This window comes from Scyliorhinus torazame, chromosome 16 (assembly GCF_047496885.1).
Source record: "Scyliorhinus torazame isolate Kashiwa2021f chromosome 16, sScyTor2.1, whole genome shotgun sequence".
Lineage (NCBI taxonomy): Eukaryota > Metazoa > Chordata > Chondrichthyes > Carcharhiniformes > Scyliorhinidae > Scyliorhinus > Scyliorhinus torazame.
In genome coordinates, this window is record NC_092722.1 from 13746712 (window position 1) to 13761835 (window position 15124).

Sequence of the window (15124 nt, forward strand, 5' to 3'; positions counted from 1 at the left end):
AATCTGGATTTCACATTTGCCTATTTTTAGTCTGGATTAAGGAGGAAAAAATAACCTCTTTGCACTTTGTGCGCCGAGTACAAAGAGAACGCTGCATGCAAAATGTTTTAAACTACATTTATTCCACTTATAAAGGAGACTTCTGTAACTCACTCAAGCATATTTTGTGACTCGGTCTGGTATGGTGTTTTTTTTATTGTATAGCGGGAGGCTGCAGCCAATGTCGCTCAGAATGCAGAAAGACAGTTCGTCATTATGGCCCTGTTGGCATGATCAGTTGACATTTAGCTGTCAGAAAGCCATGGGTTGAAATATGGGTGTACGTGATGAGTATTAGGACACAGTTTTGGTGGGTTGGATTGATTTAGTAATGTTGTGCTAATGTATTTGTTCTAGGTTGTATACATGTCAGCATCCGCTCTGTTGCAAATAAATACTGTTGCACAGTACTCATGCAATTCTCCAGAATGACGCTGCGCATAACTGGCAAGGGAGGTGGTCACATATACAGCTGGCACTGGCTCGTCACGGTACGGTAGCAGTGGTTAGCTCTGTGCTTCACAGCTCCAGGGTCCCAGGTTCAATTCCCGGCTTGGGTCACTGTCTGTGTGGATTCTGCACGTTCTCCCCGTGTCTGCGTGGGTTTCCTCCGGGTGCTCCAGTTTCCTCCCACAGTCCAAAGATGTGCAGGTTAGGTGGATTGGCCATGCTAAATCACCCTTCGTGTCCAAAAAAGGTTAGGTGGGGTTACCAGGGTAAGGGGATAGAGTAGGGAGGCGGGCTTAAGTGTGGTGCTCTTTCCAGGGCCAGTGCAGACCCGATGGCCCGAATGGCCTCCTTGTGCCCTGTAAATTCTATGATTCTATGATTAGGGAGGCCATTCAGCCCATTGAAACTGTTCCATCCAGTAAGTTGAGGGAGCACCCAGATGCTTGATGTCTTTCCAACTTGGCACTAAACTTGTGGCAAAATGGAGACCTTGGTGCAGGAGTGACACTGGAAAGAGAAAGGTAAACTTTCAGATAGAATTCTGCTTCAGATCAGGTTCTGTGTGTTGTGGCCTCACTAAGGACACTAAATTGCCCTTAGTGTCCAAAATTGCCCTTAGTGTTGGGTGGGGTTGCTGGGTTATGGGGATAGGGCGGAGGTGTTGACCTTGGGTAGGGTGCTCTTTCCAAGAGCCGGTGCAGACTCGATGGGCCGAATGGCCTCCTTCTGCACTGTAAATTCTATGATAATTCTATGATAATCTATGAAAATAAATTCCACCCATTTACTTTGCACACAACGAAATATGGATATGGAGTTCTTTTATTACATCATTAATATTTATGCCGCTAGAACTCATATCTTTGCTTTTTTTGTGTTTCGTCGACTGCTGTAGGGAAGCCGGGAATGTCTGCGGGTGGGATCGAACCCTCGACGCGATGGTCGCCGGCTCTGAGCTCGGGCGCGGAATCGGAGCGGGGCGGGAGGAGGTAGATTGACAGGAGGAGGGCGGGGCTCCAGCTGGCGCTCCTCACAGGGATCCAGCTGGTGGGCGGGGCCTGTACCTCACCTTTGAGGGGCGGGGTCAGGTCAAGAGGTGCTTGTCAGTTGGCGAGCAGAGCCCCCATTTGGTTTGTGGGGGGGGGGGGGGGGGTGGGACACCTGTCAATCAATCTCAGGGAGCCGGCGGGGCGGGGCCATGTGTGAGCTGGTCCTCCTGGCCGCAGCTTGCGGACGCCTGTGTACGGGGGGGGGGGGGGGGGTAACTGTCAATCAACCTTGCACACTTTGAGGGCGGGCGGTGGGTGGGAGGGGAAAACTGTCAATCAATCAGTCTGGCTGCTGTTGTGGGAGGGGGAAGGGGGCGTGATTGATCGGACACTCCTCACGATTGTTGTCAATCAGCCCGGACACCCGCTGACGGTTGGCTCGTGAGCGGTGGGCGTGGCGGTGGCAGGGGGGGTGGGGGCGGGCCTGCGCGCGCGCGGGGGAGCTGTCAATCAGGAGCGGGTGCCAGTTGGTGGCTGGCCGCGCGCGCGTGCGTGCGTGCCCTCTATAAGCCGCCGGCCGCCGTCCCCCCCCCCCCCTTCAGTCACCGCGCCGGCCCGCGCTCCTGGACAACAAGACCATGACATCCCGCAGGTAAGGCACAGCACAACTTTCTCAGCCGCCTGTCACCCGCTGATCGCGCTCCCAGCCGCCTGGGGGGCTGTTGTTATTTTGCTCTGTGTGTGTTTTCTCTCTCTGTCCCTCTCTTCCAAGCTGCTGGCTGATGACTTTGGGAGCCGTGTCCATGGGACTGGAAATAGGTCTCAACCCTGGCTCGCTTCGACCTGCCAGGCCACATGAGGGGGAGGAAATAATATTCGATTTTTAACTTTCTTTCTCCAAATATTGGCCGGCTTGCTTCAGAGTTCCCCCCTGTTGGCAGGCTGCACCTGTGAGTGTTCACTTTATTCTTGTGCACTTGTATCCTGGCCGGTTTTGTGGCACCTGCTCCTCTGATCATTTGTGAATTCGTTCATTAAAAGTTATTTGACTTTTATCCTGGCTGACAAAGCTTACCTTTCTGTGCAGGACGAATGACAATGCATTGATTGCAGTGGGGGTTAAAAAATATTAGTAATCTTTATGATTGTCACAAGTAGTCCTACATTGACACTGCAATGAAGTTACTGTGAAAATCCCCCGGTCGCCACACTCCGGCGCCTGTTCGGGTTCACTGAGGGAGAATTCAGAATGTCCAATTCACCTCACAAGCCCGTCTTTGTGGGTGGAAACCGGAGCACCCGGAGGAAACCCACGCAGATACGGGGAGAACGCGCAGAGTCCGCACAGACCTGGGACCCTGGCGCTGTGAAGCAACGGTGCTAACTACTGTGCAATTTACATAATGCTAAACTCACGATTAATGGATGGATTTTTACTTGGGGCCGCTCCATGGATGCCGACAGACATTATTAATTATTAAAGCATTTCAATATTTGTTTCCCCCCCCCCCCCCCCCACCGACTGCAATCACAAATTTAAAAAGCCCCTGGGGATTTCTTGCTCTTAAAACAGACATCACAATATAAACTTCTCCATTAAAGCCACAAAGGTGATCACCTTTATGTATTTTGTAAGCCTACTCAGGGGGACTCTTTGGGCAGATGCCTCTAGGAAAATAGATCGGACCTTACTTTACTTTATTCAGTTGTATAGAATTGTAACTTGGTGTGCAGAATGTGAGTGCGCTCCACGAATAGCACTTTTTAAATCATCCTTAATATTCTTTATTATTGCCACAAGTAGGCTTATATTAACACTGCAATGAAGTTACTGTGAAAATCTCCTACTCTCCACATTCTGGCGCCTGTTCGGGTATACAGGGAGAATTCAGAATGTCCAATTCACCTAATAGTACGTCTTTCACTGTTCCTCTGGGTGCTTCTTTTTTGTAGATAGGATCCTGTTGCTATCACTTTTTAAACACTGTAACATAAAATGTTAGCATAGTTGAGATGGTTGCTGTATCAGATTAATCAGATCACTGGTACAAAGCACATGGAATGGGAAAGAACCTATACCCCAGATTGTTTTAGCCTATTCTAAAGTTTGACAGAGAATTCTTGTTTGTGTTTATTCCTGTTCATGTTGTACCTACCATTGACTGATTTATAAATCGCAAGTCTACTTGGGGAAACAAAATATACATGAAGGTGTGACGTTATATACCAAGTTTTACCGTTTATTTCTGTTCGCCACTTTTTGAAATTGAATGCAATAACATGTTAAAACATTTTTGTTACAACTCAATAACAAGTTCAGCAAATGAAACATAATAACATTTAAAATGGTAAATTATTGCAAATACTGGTTTGAAACCTTGGTATCATTCAACATTCAGAAAGCCCTACTGGAACTTAAATGGTTCTTTTTGTACGATTTTTATTCATTCAGCAATTAATGAACCATCTTTTATGTTGTAAGTCTCACTTATTTTGTTAATAACATAATTGGAGATGAGCTATTGCTAACATTGAATTACTAGTATTAATATATGATCTGTTGAGCTGCTCGCAGAAAAATACTTTTCACTGTACCTCGGTACACATGACAATAAACATCCAATATATTGGGGACTTTACCAAGGAAATATAAACTCTGGCATCAAGTTTTGTCTCATCTGCAACATCTTCACATTGTTTAGAAGTTAGTGTAATTCTAGCCAGCTGGTCAGTAACATAAAAATGTTACCATGACATTGAGTAAGATAACACCTTTTAATTTTAATTTTACAAATTTATGTGATTGTGAACCACTTTAATGCAAAATGGACTAATCTGAGAGGTTGTTGTCATCTCAGGAAGCATCTCGGGTGGGATTTATTTACCTAGGCTGTGACTGACCTGGTTATAGGTGGACAGAGAAGACCAAATATAAGTTTCAGGTACTCATGTTATGCTGTGGACTGACTTCAATTTCAAGGATCTGGACAGCTCTTAACAAAACTCTGACATTCACAAGAACATTAAGCTTCTATGCAACATGATCTTTTGAGGTCATAGCTCGGCACAGCTACTGGAGAAAGCAGTCAGCTGTAACTGCATAAAGCAAGTCACTGACATGTTTGTAGGGAAAACACCTTGACAACTTTCCCAATGGAAAAGTGACAACATCTGGAGAGGGCGCAGACCTTTTACTGGCAGGATTTCCAGATGTCCAATGCATTGTAGATGCAGCTTATGTTGCCACACATCAAATGGAATGCATGTACAAACACAAAACTATACCATTGCATAAATGTTTAAGTGGTTCCTGACCACAGAAATATAATGTTGTACATGGATGTTTATTTATCCGGGAAACATTTAGGATGATTCTATTGTGCAGGAACCTGCGCAGCCTGTATTATTTGAAAATCCTGAGAGGGAGAGAACCGGAACCTTTTGGGAGAGGGAATATTGTCCTCAATTAGAAACCATAGCAACAGAGCTTTAAACAGTGAAGACCATACCATTTTGCAATGCTGTTGAATAATTGGACCATAGGATCAATTTCTGCTTGCTACCGGTCGGCTTTCTGCTCCTCTGAGATCCTTCAACGCTATGGGACAAACTTTACCAGCTCCTCTGCCGATGATCTGCACCTCCAACACCTCCTGTATACTCGCCCTCTTCACTACTGACTCCAAACCTGAATAATGCTGCATAAATGCAAGTTTTTCTTTTACTGATTCATGCCTCTTGCAAGGACACTCTATAGAGTTGATTATTTTTTTTAAAATTAAATATTTTATTGAAAATTTTTGGTCAACCAACACAGTACATTGTGCATCCTTTACACAATATTATAACAACACAAATAACAATGACCTATTTTATAAACAAAATATGAATAAATAATAAATAACAAAAATGAAAACTAGCCCTAATTGGCAACTGCCTTGTCACAAGTAACACTCTCCAAAAATATAATTTAACAGTCCAATATATAATTATCTGTAGCAACGACCTATACATGCTATACAGTATATATTAACAACCCTGAGAGTCCTTCTGGTTCCTCCTCTCCCCCCCCCCCCCCCCCCCCCCCCCCCCCCGATCCTGGGCTGCTGCTGCTGCCTTCTTTTTTCCATTCCGTCTATCTTTCTGCGAGGTATTCGACGAACGGTTGCCACCGCCTGGTGAACCCTTGAGCCGATCCCCTTAGGACGAACTTAATCCGCTCTAGCTTTATAAACCCCGCCATGCCATTTATCCAGGTCTCCACCCCCGGGGGCTTGGCTTCTTTCCACATTAGCAATATCCTGCGCCGGGCTACTAGGGACGCAAAGGCCAAAACATCGGCCTCTCTCGCCTCCTGCACTCCCGGCTCTTGTGCAACCCCAAATATAGCCAACCCCCAGCTTGGTTCGACCCAGACTCCTACTACTTTTGAAAGCACCTTTGTCACCCCCGTCCAAAACCCCTGTAGTGCCGGGCATGACCAAAACATATGGGTATGATTCGCTGGGCTTCTCGAGCACCTCGCACACCTATCCTCCACCCCAAAAAATTTACTGAGCCGTGCTCCAGTCATATGCGCCCTGTGTAATACCTTAAACTGAATCAGGCTTAGCCTGGCACACGAGGACGACGAGTTTACCCTGCTTAGGGCATCTGCCCACAGCCCCTCCTCGATCTCCTCCCCCAGCTCTTCTTCCCATTTCCCTTTTAGTTCATCTACCATAGTCTCCCCTTCGTCCCTCATTTCCCTATATATATCTGACACCTTACCATCCCCCACCCATGTCTTTGAGATCACTCTGTCCTGTGTCGGGAGCTGTGGGAATTCCCTCACCTGTTGCCTCGCAAAAGCCCTCAGTTGCATATACCTGAATGCATTCCCTTGGGGCAACCCGTATTTCTCGGTCAGTGCTCCCAGACTCGCGAACTTCCCATCCACAAACCGATCTTTCAGTTGCGTTATTCCTGCTCTTTGCCACATTCCATATCCCCCCGGGGCAAACCTATGATTGTTTCTTATCGGGGACCCCCCCAAGGCTCCAGTCTTTCCCCTATGCCGTCTCCACTGTCCCCAAATCTTCAGTGTAGCCACCACCACCGGGCTTGTGGTGTAGTTCCTCGGTGAGAACGGCAATGGGGCTGTCACCATAGCCTGTAGGCTAGTCCCCCTACAGGACGCCCTCTCTAATCTCTTCCACGCCGCTCCCTCCTCCTCTCCCATCCACTTACTCACCATTGAAATATTAGCGGCCCAATAATACTCACTTAGGCTCGGTAGTGCCAGCCCCCCCCTTATCCCTGCTACGCTGTAAGAATCCCTTCCTCACTCTCGGGGTCTTCCCGGCCCACACAAAACCCATGATGCTCTTTTCAATCCTTTTTTTAAAAAAAAGCCTTCGTGATCACCACTGGGAGGCACTGAAACACAAAGAGGAATCTCGGGAGGACCACCATCTTAACCGCCTGCACCCTCCCTGCCAGTGACAGGGATACCATATCCCATCTCTTGAAATCCTCCTCCATCTGTTCCACCAACCGCGTTAAATTTAACCTATGCAATGTGCCCCAATTCTTAGCTATCTGGATCCCCAGGTAACGAAAGTCCCTTGTTACCTTCCTCAACGGTAGGTCCTCTATTTCTCTACTCTGCTCCCCTGGATGCACCACAAACAACTCACTTTTCCCCATGTTCAATTTCTACCCTGAAAAATCCCCAAGTATCCGCATTATTTCTGGCATCCCCTCCGCCGGGTCTGCCACGTATAGTAGCAAATCGTCCGCATACAAAGATACCCGGTGTTCTTGTCCTCCCCTAAGTACTCCCCTCCACTTCTTGGAACCCCTCAACGCTATCGCCAGGGGCTCAATCGCCAGTGCAAACAATAATGGGGACAGAGGGCATCCCTGCCTTGTCCCTCTATGGAGCCGAAAATATGCAGATCCCCGTCCATTCGTGACCACGCTCGCCACTGTGGCCCTATACAACAGCTGCACCCATCTAACATACCCCTCTCCAAAACCAAATCTCCTTAACACCTCCCACAAATAATCCCACTCCACTCTATCAAATGCTTTCTCGGCATCCATCGCCACTACTATCTCCGTTTCTCCCTCTGGTGGGGCCATCATCATTACCCCTAACAACCTCCGTATATTCGTGTTCAGCTGTCTCCCCTTCACAAACCCAGTTTGGTCCTCGTGGACCACCCCCGGGACACATTCCTCTATTCTCATTGCCATTACCTTGGCCAGGATCTTGGCATCTACATTTAGGAGGGAAATAGGTCCATAGGACCCGCATTGTAGCGGGTCCTTTTCCTTCTTTAAGAGAAGCGATATCGTTGCTTCAGACATAGTCGGGGGCAGTTGTCCCCTTTCCTTTGCCTCATTAAAGGTCCTCGTCAGTACCGGGGCGAGCAAGTCCACATATTTTCTATAGAATTCGACTGGGAATCCATCCGGTCCCAGGGCCTTTCCCGCCTGCATGCTCCTAATTCCTTTCACCACTTCTTCTACCTCGATCTGTGCTCCCAGTCCCACCCTTGCCTGCTCTTCCACCTTGGGAAATTCCAGCCGATCCAAGAAGCCCATCATTCTCTCCCTCCCATCCGGGGGTTGAGCTTCATATAATTTTTTATAAAATGTCTTGAACACTCCATTCACTCTCTCCGCTCCCCGCTCCATCTCTCCTTCCTCATCCCTCACTCCCCCTATTTCCCTCGCTGCTCCCCTTTTCCTCAATTGGTGTGCCAGCAACCTGCTCGCCTTCTCCCCATATTCGTACTGTACACCCTGTGCCTTCCTCCATTGTGCCTCTGCAGTGCCCGTAGTCAGCAAGTCAAATTCTACATGTAGCCTTTGCCTTTCCCTGTACAGTCCCTCCTCCGGTGCTTCCGCATATTGTCTGTCCACCCTCAAAAGTTCTTGCAGCAACCGCTCCCGTTCCTTACTCTCCTGCTTCCCTTTATGTGCCCTTATTGATATCAGCTCCCCTCTAACCACCGCCTTCAACGCCTCCCAGACCACTCCCACCTGGACCTCCCCATTATCATTGAGTTCCAAGTACTTTTCAATGCACCCCCTCACCCTTAGACACACCCCCTCATCTGCCATTAGTCCCATGTCCATTCTCCAGGGTGGGCGCCCTCCTGTTTCCTCCCCTATCTCCAAGTCCACCCAGTGTGGAGCGTGATCCGAAATGGCTATAGCCGTATACTCCGTTCCCCTCACCTTCGGCATCAATGCCCTACCCAGCACAAAAAAGTCTATTCGCGAGTAGACTTTATGGACATAGGAGAAAAACGAGAACTCCTTACTCCTAGGTCTGCTAAATCTCCACTGGTCTACACCTCCCATCTGCTCCATAAAATCTTTAAGTACCTTGGCTGCTGCCGGCCTCCTTCCAGTCCTGGACTTCGACCTGTCCAGCCCTGGTTCCAACACCGTATTAAAATCTCCCCCCATTATCAGCTTTCCCATCTCTAGGTCCGGAATGTGTCCTAGCATCCGCCTCATAAAATTGGCATCATCCCAGTTCGGGGCATATACTTTTACCAAAACCACCGTCTCCCCCTGTAGTTTGCCACTCACCATCACGTATCTGCCCCCGTTATCCGCCACTATAGTCTTTGCCTCGAACATTACCCGCTTCCCCACTAATATAGCCACCCCCCTGTTTTTCGCATCTAGCCCCGAATGGAACACCTGCCCACCCATCCTTTGCGTAGCCTAACCTGGTCTATCAGTTTCAGGTGCGTTTCCTGTAACATAACCACATCTGCCTTAAGTTTCTTAAGGTGTGCGAGTACCCGTGCCCTCTTTATCGGCCCGTTCAGCCCTCTCACGTTCCACGTGATCAGCCGAGTAGGGGGGCTTCCTACCCCCCCCCCCCCTTGTCGATTAGCCATCACCTTTTTCCAGCTCCTCACCCGGTTCCCACACAGCTGTATCTCCCCCAGGCGGTGCCCCCCCGCCCATCCTCCCCCATACCAGCTCCCCCCTCTCCCCAGCAGCAGCAACCCAGTAATTCCCCCCTCCCACCCTCCCTGCTAGATCCCCCGCTAGCGTAATTACTCCCCCCATGTTGCTCCCAGAAGTCAGCAAACTCTGGCCGACCTCGGCTTCCCCCCGTGACCTCGGCTCGCACCGTGCGACGCCCCCTCCTTCCTGCTTCTCTATTCTTGCCATGATTATCATAGCGCGGGAACCAAGCCCGCGCTTCTCCCTTGGCCCCGCCCCCAATGGCCAACGCCCCATCTCCTCCACCTCCCCTCCTCCCCCCATCACCACCTGTGGGAGAGAGAAAAGTTACCACATCGCAGGATTAGTACATAAAACTCCTCTTTCCCCCCTTTTTAACCCCCCTCTTTGCCCCCCACATTCGCCACACCACTTTGTTCAAACGTTCTTTTTAATAACCCACTCATTCCAGTTTTTCTTCCACAATAAAAGTCCACACTTCATCCGCCGTCTCGAAGTAGTGGTGCCTCCCTCGATATGTGACCCACAGTCTTGCCGGTTGCAGCATTCCAAATTTTATCTTCTTTTTATGAAGCACCGCCTTGGCCCGATTAAAGCTCGCCCTCCTTCTCGCCACCTCCGCACTCCAGTCTTGATAAACGCGGATCACCGCGTTCTCCCATTTACTGCTCCGAGTTTTCTTCGCCCATCTAAGGACCATTTCTCTATCCTTAAAACGGAGGAATCTCACCACTATGGCTCTGGGAATTTCTCCTGCTCTCGGTCCTCGCGCCATCACTCGGTATGCTCCCTCCACCTCCAACGGACCCGCCGGGGCCTCCGCTCCCATTAACGAGTGCAGCATCGTGCTCACATATGCCCCGACGTCCGCTCCCTCCACACCTTCAGGAAGACCAAGAATCCTCAGGTTGTTCCTCCTTGCGTTGTTTTCCAGTGCCTCCAACCTTTCCACACACCGTTTCTGATGTGCCTCCTGCGTCTCCGTCTTCACCACCAGGACCTGTATGTCGTCCTCATTCTCGGCTGCCTTTGCCTTCACGACCCGAAACTCCCGCTCCTGGGTCTTTTGTTCCTCCTTTAGCCCTTCGATCGCCTGTAGTATCGGGGCCAACAGCTCTTTCTTCATTTCCTTTTTGATCTCTTCCACACAGCATTTCAAGAACTCTTGTTGTTCAGGGCCCCATGTTAAACTGCCACCTTCCGACGCCATCTTGGTTTTTGCTTGCCTTCCTTGCTGCTGTTCTAAAGGATCCACTGCAATCCGGCCACTTTCTCCTCCTTTTTCCATCCGTATCCAGGGGGGATTCCCTTCTGGTTTACCACACAGTGTTTTTAGCCGTCAAAATTGCCGTTGGGGCTCCTATCAAGAGCCCAAAAGTCCGTTTCACCGGGAGCTGCCGAAACGTGCGACTCAGCTGGTCATCGCCGCACCCGGAAGTCCATAGAGTTGATTATTAACCTCCACCAAAGGCAGAATCTGGTGGGCAGGCAGGGTTAAAATTGCTTGTGTGTCTCACCTACCTCCATCCGCTACTGTTTTACCCTGTTCAGAGCAGGTGAGAAGGATACCCACTGGAAACTGGCAGTGTCCTTCTTTAAGTATGCAGATCAGTCTCTGATGATGCCATCAAGACGTGACTGCCATTTTTTAACTAGAGGCATATGTGAGGAGAATGTGAAACTTTTCAGCCAGACAAGTCTCTCCGTTTAATTGGTGCATCTCTCTCTTCCTTTCTGCCCCTTCACTGCTGTATTTTGATGACTCCAATTACCAAGACACCGAACCAATTACACAAATGCAGTTGTTAAAGCTCTGCTTCCTGTTAATGCTTTACATATACAAATGGGTAAATACAGGGGACTACCAAACCGCAAAATATTGAAGGACCTATTGCACTACACAAAATAGCTAAACACGGCCTGATATAGGAGGCTTCCTGTAATAACCCTCATGAGGACCATGGGGAATCGCTAATTGTTCTCTTTGTGGGGCTGGTAGAGTACGAGTTCCCATGGTGGTGGTTGGAGGTCTGTCTAGCTGGGACTCGTTAGTGAGCCCTTTAAATGCTGCTTCCAGACTCGGACCAGGAGTTCTGATAGTCCTGGGCTGGGACTTGTGTTGTGTGGCGTGATAATGACTTTTTTTTTTTTGAGTTAAAATAAACTTGTTTAGCCTTCTTCCTAGCTCCTGGATTACTACATTGGCAACGAGAATCAAGCACGAGATTCTGGACAGCCTTCCTTGAAACTCCGGTAAGGAACAAAGTGCGAGGATAACCTGCAAGTGCCCCTATTCGGGAAAACCCGAACCATAAGATGCGGGCATAGAGGACTGGCCCCAGTATGCCAGTAGTTTTGTGCTAACGGCAGAGAAGATGACAACTGAAACAAGGTAAATCTTCTGACTACTTGTGGAGCCTCGACGTCAATGTCTCTGAAGTGGAGATGTCAATAGCTTTAAGTTGCTGGGAGTCACCATCACCAACAGTCTGTCCTGGTCCACTCACGTTGTGGAAGCTAAAGAAATTCGGTGTGCCTGCATCAATTCTCTCAAACTTCTACAGATGTGCCACAGAGAGCATCCTGTCTGGCTTCATAACAGCTTGGTATTGCAACTGCTCGGCCCAAGATCGCAAGAAACTGCAGAGTGTGGTGAACTCAGCCCAACACATTACACAAGCTTGTCACCCTCCCATTGATTCTGTCGACACTGCTCGCTGCCTCAGGAAGATATACAGCATTGTCAGAGACCCCTCCCACCCAGGCTTTTTCCTCTTCCAGACCCTTCCATCAGGCAGAAGATACAGAAGTCTGAAGACCCGCACATCCATACATCGGAACCGCTTCTTCCTCACAGCTACTAGACTACTCAACGATTGTCCTTTGGACTGATCTGTTCCCTGTAAGAAAACTATTCACAACGCCCTATGCTGCTCTTGCTCATGTATTGCTTGTTTGGCCCTACTTCCACACTAACCAAACACTATTTGTGATGTACCATTTGTCAATGTACTCTGTTGATTTATTCTTTTGTCTACTGTGTGCGTTCCCTTGGCCGCAGAAAAATACTTTTCACTCTGCTTCGGTACATATGACAATAAAATCAATCAATTGAATAGGGAGTTAGTGGCAAACCACTATGACCCAAGACGATCGATAAATCTCCAGCATTACAGATTTAAACACTGCTGGAAGAACCCCTGGAGAATCCGTGACAAAATTCCTGACCAGGCTCAGAAAACTGGCAGAACACAGATTATGGGCCATCCCTTCCTGAGAGGTGACGGGACCATTTGGTATGTGGGATACAATGTCACAATACAGAGAACCCACCCTAAACCTTAAGAACCATAGAACTGGTGTTGTCCCTAGAGAATGCCGAGAAATGAGCTCAGGAGCTTCAAGGGTCAATGGATGGGAGCGTGCTCAAAGTAGGACAACCCCTGTATAGGAAGTCCAGTTTCCCCGTCGAGAGCACAAGTATCCCACCCACCGCCTGCTTGCCACTCAGTCACGGCACTCAAAAATATCGATGAATAGCCAAGAAATCCCAGAAATATTAGGGAATGTTCCCCAGAGCACTTCAGGGAACACTCGCAAGGCTGCTGTATCTGTGGCCGAAGGACATGCCTAAGGCAAGGCTGCCACAGTATGCATGCCTCCCAGGCTGGAAGCCAAGCCACCTCGGACGCAAGCCTTACAAATCCACCAACCTGAACAGGACAAAATGATAAGTTGAACTGTATCACCGCCCTCTTAAGGTTGCTCCAGTTAAAATCAAATTCCAGATGAACGGTCACTTCTTGGAAATGGAAGTCGACACAGGAGCCGCCGTCTTTCCATTCCTTTTTTCCTTTTAAAAAAAATAAATAAATTTAGAGTACCCAATTATTATTATTTTTTTAAATTAAGAGGCAATTTAACATGGTCAATCCATCTAATCTACCCTGCACATCTTTGGGTTGTGGGGGCGAGACCCATGCAGACACAGGGCGAATGTGCAAATTCCACACGGACAGTGACCCTGGGCCGGGATTCGAACCCGGGTCCTCAGCGCCGTAATCCCAGTGCTAACCACTGAGCCACGTGCCGTCCTGTCTTTCCATTCCTGAGGAAAAGACTTCCAGGAGCCTCCGGAATGGGCAGCGTGTCGCTGGACCTGCTGGACACTACGGCCAGGTTGGTATCGTATATGGGGAAACTTCTCGACAGATTGTAGGAACCACCATGACCTCGGGTACTCATTGGCAGCAGACGGTCTGACTCCCTCTGATGGTCATACAAGGAACGGGGCCTAGTCTTCTGGACACAGACTGTCTCCAACAGATCCGTTAGGACTGGTGGCAAATTTTCAAAATGGGTACTGGTGGTCTATATATACATGACAGCATCAGAAAATATCCCAAGATATTTAAGGAAGGCCTCCCTAAAATCAAGGGAGCAAGGGCAAAATCTATGTAGACCCTGGTGCCCGACCTCAGTATTTCATGGCATGTCTGGCCCTCTGTGCCTTTCTCACCAAGATGGAGACAGAACTCGAGTGATTGGAGAGTCTTAGCATCATATGCCTAATGCAATTTGAGGAATTGGCCACACCAGTAGTACGGGTCTGCTAGCCCGACAAGTCGGTCTGCCTTTGCGGAGAATATAAACTAACTGTTAACAGAGCCTTCCATCTGGACCGGTAACCCATGCTGCAGTTCAAGTACCTCTGTGCAAAACTGGCAGGAGGCCACACTTTTACCAAGCTTGATAAGAGCCATGTGCACACCCAGTTAGAGCTTGATACGGCATGCAGAAAATACATAACCATCAATACTCCTAGCTTGTATGATTAAACCTGCCGACCTTTTGGTCAGCATGTGCCATTTTTCAGCACGTGAAGGAAAATATCCTTCAAGGGCTGCCTAAGGTGACACTGCACCTAGATGATGTCTACGGCCGACACTTTATGATAATCATGGACCATAAAGCCCTGTTAGGTCTTTAGAAGGAGGACAAAAGCATTGGATTCATAGGTCCTCGTTTCAGACAATGGGACCTCCTTCACCAATGGAGAATTCCAGGCATTTGTGAAATCCAGTGGGATTAAACATATCCGAATGGCATCATCCTCCAACGGCATGCCCCCGACATTCTTTACACTCCTCTCTGGGCAGGGGACTCGGTCCATGGGAAACCCCGGTCCATGGGAATCCCAAGAGTCGTTCTCCTCTAGGATACAGACCTGGGATCCGAAATCGAGACTGAGCCAACTGACCCTCAGGCGGAGGTCAGTGTTGAAGAGGAACCCCCATCAGTGGTCCTTCGATGCTCTGCAAGGAAGCGACGAACACCTGACTGCTTCATGGCTTCCCCCCCCCTCCTCCCAAACCAGCTCCACTGATGGTTGACCCGAGGCCATATGTGAAGGAGGCCTCATCGTCGTGAAGGGGGGAGGGGGGGATTTGGTTTGGGGGGCAGATGTGATAGCCATCAAGGGACTACAGGGAATCACTAATCAATCTCCCCATGAGGCTTGGAGAGTATGGGTTCCTGTGATAGTGGGCGGAGACCCGCTTGGCTGGGACTTGTTAGTAAGCCCTTTAAATGCTGCTCCCGGACCCAGACCAGGAGTTCCGATAGTCCCAGGCTGGGACATTTATGGTGCAGTGCAGTACCGCTTT

The 15124-nt window shown here is 48.9% G+C and overlaps 1 protein-coding gene across 1 annotated transcript in view; it reads left to right on the plus strand.

Annotated features, from left to right (window-relative positions):
• The first annotated feature begins 1994 nt into the window (after positions 1-1994).
• The window catches only part of ptpn11b (protein tyrosine phosphatase non-receptor type 11b), a 223764-nt gene continuing 210634 nt past the window's right edge, over positions 1995-15124 (plus strand). The window contains exon 1 of the mRNA XM_072477979.1: positions 1995-2130. Within this exon, the coding sequence (XP_072334080.1) occupies positions 2117-2130 (14 nt within the window). The 5' untranslated portion in view covers positions 1995-2116. The remainder of the gene's footprint in view (positions 2131-15124) is intronic.